The 6,577-nt window shown below is 34.1% G+C and overlaps 1 protein-coding gene across 1 annotated transcript; it reads right to left on the bottom strand.

The window, feature by feature from the left end:
- Nucleotides 1-454: 454 nt before the first annotated feature.
- LOC123907075 (COP1-interacting protein 7) lies at nucleotides 455-5,488 on the bottom strand. The gene is made up of 9 exons (XM_045957165.1): nucleotides 5,075-5,488; nucleotides 4,784-4,960; nucleotides 4,251-4,378; nucleotides 4,049-4,101; nucleotides 3,912-3,961; nucleotides 3,643-3,795; nucleotides 2,835-3,076; nucleotides 1,082-2,640; nucleotides 455-837 (listed from the first exon to the last, which is right to left on the bottom strand). The coding sequence occupies exons 1-9, from the start codon at nucleotides 5,131-5,133 to the stop codon at nucleotides 670-672; spliced, it is 2,589 nt and encodes an 862-aa protein (XP_045813121.1). The 5' UTR covers nucleotides 5,134-5,488; the 3' UTR covers nucleotides 455-669.
- Between the last annotated feature and the right edge of the window lie 1,089 nt (nucleotides 5,489-6,577).

Genomic DNA, 6,577 nt, shown 5'->3' with positions numbered 1-6,577 from the left:
ATAATTTTTATCTATGTAAATTTTGTGTCCAATGAATATATTCTTGATACCGCTTGCTGCCAATACAAGCAACCTAACCTGCACGAGATTCAACAACCGAAACTACAGGTAGTCCCGAGGGGACGGCATCCTCCTATAATAGTTAGTAGTACTGAACAAGCGAGTCATCGGCCGGGGAAAAAAAACGTCTTTCAAACATGAAAAATATGATTTTAAAATTATTTATTATTATTAAATTCTATTTTATCATTTTCATAAAATATTCATAATGTTCGTTAAATAACACCACCGCGCCTTCGCAATTTTTCTTTATTCTATTTTTAGAATAACTGAAAATGGAATCAGAACAAAAAAGACAAACATTCATAGTTGTTTGCAAACAAAAACAAAGCTACTAAGGTTTCATACATGATAATACATAAGAGAATAAAGAATACTGTGATATACAACAATTAATCAAAATTCAAAAGAAATCTCTATTTTGAGTAACTATATAGGTCTGAAAACTTCCAATGACCTCAAGAATTTATTTATACAAAACAAAACTATTCATTTCATTTCAATTTAATTTAATTTAATAACATCATCAATCATTTAAATACACTATACCATGTAGACTCATCATAGCCTGCACTTTATGAAACGAATACCGAATACCAACAAGTTTTTCTAATTTCCCCTGACCTTAACAGAACTGACTCTGGTAACAGTTTGAGTCTTATTCTTGTCAGTCTTTGGAGAAATCCTTGCTGCAACACCAGAAGATGCAGTTCTTTCGGCAATTCTCTTCTGGCGTTCAATCGCCTTCTCTTCCAACTGCCTCCTAATTTCATCTTCCTGTTACACACGTAAATAGTCATTAATCAGAAGCTATATTAATGAATGTTATGACAAGAAACGCTTGAAGTGTTCGCAACTGAGTGTATGTTTGGTATCACGGTAGGTATGTCAAAATTACGGTAACTTACTGTTATTTTCCATAAGCTATAGAGTGTAGCTTCTGTAAAATCACGGCATATCACCATGATTCTGATACATTCACTGTCATACCAAACATAGCCTAAAAAAAAATTCACAATACCTTTTCCCTTTGACTCTTCTGAACAATAGGCCTTTTTGGGAGAGACGGCTTTTTGTTCCTTGAAATCATATCAGGCGGCGTGCCCTTTCCAGACAAACGCGAGACTTTGCTTTTAACAACATTGGTTTTCTTTGGACTACTTGGAAGATTGTTATTCACAGTAACTTGTGAATCATCAACAGAAGTTCTTCTATCAGGTTCTGAGTAAGAAAAGTCAATTTCATAGTCCATTGTCCTCGAGGCCTCAACTGAATCCGATCCAGAATCGCGTCGTAGAACCATACAGAGATCATTTGGCTCTTCTATCTTTGGAGCTGCATTCTTTTCTTTTGTGTCACTTTCTAGCTTGTTAGAAGATGTTAGATCTTCAACCATACTCATATCCGTCTTCCATTGCGAATCAGAAAGATTATTATCTACCAATTGACCTTGTATCATGAAGGAATCATCAATGATAGGTCTATCACTTCTTTTTTCAGCATTGGATGAATCAAACACTATAGGCACAATTGACGAATCATGACTTCTCGTATTTTCCAAATTGTTATCAACAATGAACCAATCTTCAGACCCTCTTCCCTTGGTTTGTAATGAATCGGCAGCAGAAGTATTTAATGGATCATCAAGTTCATTTCTTGGTCCTCTTGATATGTGTGATAGCAATATATCTTCACCAATATTTTCCTTGATCTTTGTAATTGGGCCATAGTTGTCTACATATTCATTCAGCTTCGATCCGCCTTCATTTCCTCTATCTCTATCAGTCACAATAAAGGAGTCATTCACAACTTCACGATTCTTTGGAGAAGAACTTCTTCCTTCAGAGTTTCTCAGCACAAAATGTTCATCCTGAACATCAATCGATTGCATCTGTTCTGATCCATCAATTCCAGTCTCGGCCGTATCTATCTTCAAAAGGCTCTGGAATACATTCCAATTCTCATTCTTGTTCCCATCTTCAGATTCATCTTCGTCAGCAGCATCACTAGATTTAGTTGGATTGTGTTTGGCCGCCGACTTTTTTCGATTACCACGTTTTTCAGCTTTATGAACCTTTTGTAATGATTCAAGTGCAACACCAACCTTCTGTTTGATGGTTTCTTCGTCGAAGACAGCATCGTCTTCTAAAGAAGATTCATCAGAGTTTCCACTCTCATTTCCATTTCTCCTTTTTGGAGTAATGTAGTTGATATTTCGTATCACAACTGTTCCAGTTGATTTTCTTCTGTGTTTTTTCCTCTTTTCTTCCTTCAAAGAATTGTTCGAGTCTTTCTGTTTATCTGAATCAGACTCACTCCCAGAATCAGGATCACTGGACTCAGTTAGCTGCTCTTCATATTCTTCTGATATTTTCTTATAATGAGATTTCTCTTTTTTAGTTGCTGATGATTTTTGATTCACTCCCATGTTAGAAGACCAATGCATATTATTTTGATGGTACGGAGGATATCCTTGGTAAGGCATTTGCTGACCAGGATTATACATATATGGCGGTACGTTGTAAGGCCATGGCATATGCATTGGCATATGAACATTCGCCGTGTGTGACAAGTTCACATCTGCACATAACATTTCATCAAAATAAATAGCCATTATATGCTCAAATCCCGGAAGCTAACATAAACAGTAACATGGTAACATTTGTCTATAAAAAATATATCAGAGATTTGCTTGGATGCTCAAATTTTCTATACTTTTGAGACTTCGTAATATAATTAAGGTAAAAGAAAAGGAAACAAGATTAGAAAAATACCTTCTTTTTTGCTTGATGTTTCAAGAAATGCATTTTCGTCGCCGGAAGGAATACTGTCTGTAGAGCTATTATTCTTGTTATTCTGCTCATGGGAAGGTATGTCATTCGCGAGTATGATTCCTGATGATCCAGAAAATGAGAATGCCGGTGGTAAACTCGACTGCATTGCAGCTACTTCCTGAACCCAAAGATCATCTGCATGCTTTTTCTTCCATAAATCCTTAAAATTAATGCAAGCTTCCCTACATAAAATGAACATTGAGGTTTAGAATCGACTAAAGGTTTCGTGTAAATGAGGCAAGATCCACCAATTAACAAATACTGGATGCAAGTTTTGAATGTAGCATATCTGATCGTAAGAAAACAGTTACATTTTATAGAAACTTTACCCTAATCCGATATGCACATGCATGGCATAGTCCATTCAGAGTTTAAACTAAACTAAAAATTCGCACAAATAGGTTCTCGATTATCCTTAGATTTTCAAGGAATGAGAGAACTAACATCAACAGTTGGTTGAACCTCCATGGCAAAAAGAGGGATCCCCTTAGACAAGTGAAATTTCACAATCTACAAAGTAGGATCAATTGTCAAGATAACTTTTTGTCTGAAAAGAAAGTTCAAGGTTTTTGACGAAAAAAAAAAAGTACTTTGCGGAAATTGGCAACAAGATTATATGCACATAAGAGTCAGACTTCTCTAATTAAAACACAAAACATTGACAGATTTAGTAAGAATAAGAATTGAGGATATTTTCCAATTTGCAGTATCCAAGTATGAACTTATAAGTTATCTTTCCAATTCATACCTTAAACGTGATGCTCCAAATGCATTTGCAAAATATACAAGATCGTCAATGTTGTCAATATCAAAGCCAGCAACAAGACTTCGTGTATACGCCATTGCTTGCTCTTTTCGAAGTAGTGCGATTCGAGACTCCAAAAGACGTTGCAGGGAAATCCTAATGATTACAGCAATTGAATGTCTTAGCAACAGTTTCTAATGAACTAGCCAAACAAATAGAGATTAGATTTCATGATTTCATCAACAGAAGCAATTGAAGAGGTAGAAACTTACTTTGAGTTTTCCTCTTCTTTAATATCAACCCCTTCAAGTACATCATTTAACTGAAGCAAACACAAAAAATGAATTAATAAAAGAAATTATCGAGATAATCAATGTATAATTCTGACATATTTTAAGAAATAAATCACCTTTGTAGAATCACTCAACCTCCTTGTGTTTCCATTTGTTTGTGGCAAGTTTCCTGATACAAAATGGAATTTAGTAGAAAACTAGCATCACTGGGTAACTCATAATATAGCTTCATTGATTTATAGGCAAAAAGAACTAACCAAATCATACAGAAACATCAACAAAAACATGTTTTAAGCTTCGGCTTCTAACCATACATACCTTCATCTGGGATTGTTACTGACATCGACAACGCATTCGCTTGAAATTGACTGTCAATCTGCTGGATTTCTTTTTCAAGGCTAACAAACCTCTCAAGAACTGCAGGCGTGCTAACAAAGCGCACAAATCTATCAACAAGAAAAGCAAAATCAGCTTCACAGAGTAGTTTGACCCAAAAACACATTTTTTGCTTAAAAAACAATAAGGGCCCGTTTGGATTTGGCTTATTTTTTTAGCTTATGCAAATAAATAAACTTTTATGTTAATTTATAAGTTTTCACTAACAAAAGTTGTATTTTTATAAGCTGTTTTCTCATAAACTGCCTTGAAAAACTTATACATAAAAGCTTATTTATTTGCATAAGTTGTTTCGCATAAGCTCAAAAATAAGTCAATCCAAACGGGCAATCCATAAAACAACTTAAACTAAGTTAATCATATAATTGATTCAAGTGCACTATGAAAGAACAGAACAAGAATCATTAAGAAACCAAAAGATAAAAATAATAAAAAGTCAAAATTGGTAAAATCACCTCTCAAAGGTGGATTTGGAAAACCAATAAGCAGTGTTGGATGGAGGAAGAAGCCTAATAGAGTAACCACCTTTAGAGATCTCATCTTTAACAAATTTAAGATGAGAAATGAAAGGTTCAAATAACCCAGAAGCTATTTTCTCACGACCAGTTCCATTAAAGACTAAAAGCTCAAATCTGCAACAAAAAAGCAACAACCCAATAAGTGATTTGTGAAAAAGAACAAATTTTTAAAGAAGGGAACAATGAAATAAGAGAAAATAGCAACATGGGGTGTGATGTGATACAAACCTTGTTCTTGTTGGGGTGAGTTGAAACAGAGCATAATCAAGAATGGTGTTGGAATCCATAGGAAGAAGATTGATGATGATGATGTTTGAGGGAATGGTTACAACGTTGTTAGTGGTTTATTTTGAGGTGAAGTTGAGTTGAGACATGTGCAATAGGAGTGTGTGAGAGAAAGAGAGAAACAAAGACAGCAGGAATATGAAGCATCGCACATGGAGTGTGAACTGGGCAATTCTTTCTTTTATTATTTCAGTTTCAGTGCAAAGGCCACATGCAATGCATTACTAGTATATTACTAGGAAGATTGATTCTCTTGCGCAATCGACAATGTTGATATTGTTAGTTGGACGCCCCTATCTAAATTAAAAATCGGAATTTTTCGGTGTGTGTGTGAGTTTTAGTAATATTTATTGTTCTATTTTGTTTGGGAATAATGAAGTATTATTAGTAAGGGTATTTTTTTTAAAAAAAAGTTAGGATAATGTGCATATTTCTTTGCGCGTTTTCCTTCGAGTAGAAGTAAATCATGTTCGAGATATTATCAGAAAAGTTGCGAGGAAAATATGGTTGCGAAAAAAGTTAACCATATTCGGTCAAGATTCAAATTTTGGTTCAACATGTTTTCTGAAAATAGACTCTGGTTTCAACCATCTTGCTAATGTGAGTAAGTACATATTTGGCTTTGCCGTAATAAAAAATGATTTTAGATGAATTAATTTTTGTTAACAATAAATTGAATGTAACGTGGTTTATATTTAAATACATTTACATAAAAATGAGATGCGACAAAGTCTGCGGATAATTTTGCAATGTTCTAATAAAATGCCTAGTGGCATGATCAAAGCCGATGATCGTAAGTTTTCGTCCAATCAATCTACATGTGAAGTCGTTATTTGCAGCCCTAGGTAAGGTGCGAGTTTAGTCTTTCAAGTAAAGGTTACAAAGTGAATGGACTTATGTTGATGACTTATTTTCTCGCCTTTACCCAATAACAATAAAAGTGATCCGCTTTGCTTTCTTTTAGCAAAGACTTGTTGTAATGTAAATCGCTGGTTGGATTTACCAACCAAGAAAGCATAGGATTTGGTGGGCGAAATTAAATGGTAAATCCCACGGTAAAAATTAGACACAAAAACTTCAAATCATAATTTTATGTTACAGTTAAGTTAAGAGGTAAAATTAGTTTTACTTGAAAGCAATCAATTCAAACCATGTCAAAATTAATTATTTTGATGGCTCCAGGCTAATAAGGGGAAAAATATAGATAAATGTTGAGGGAGTAAGTTTTTTGTTTTGTTTTATACATTAATGACGGCAGGTGAAAAAAATGAAAAGTATGTGAATATAGGTTGTGCTTTTGCTCATATGACTTTGTTAACTTTTTATTAATCTATGAACCATATGTTGGAATATTTTATGATATTCCAATAATATTATGTGGGCAAATATCTTTATATAATTATATTAGCTATTTATCAATTAGGAGCCTTAATTGATTAAGTGATT

The sequence above is a fragment of the Trifolium pratense genome, linkage group LG2 (genome assembly GCF_020283565.1).
Source record: "Trifolium pratense cultivar HEN17-A07 linkage group LG2, ARS_RC_1.1, whole genome shotgun sequence".
NCBI classification, from domain to species: Eukaryota; Viridiplantae; Streptophyta; class Magnoliopsida; order Fabales; family Fabaceae; genus Trifolium; species Trifolium pratense.
This window is presented reverse-complemented; position numbering and strand designations above follow the sequence as displayed.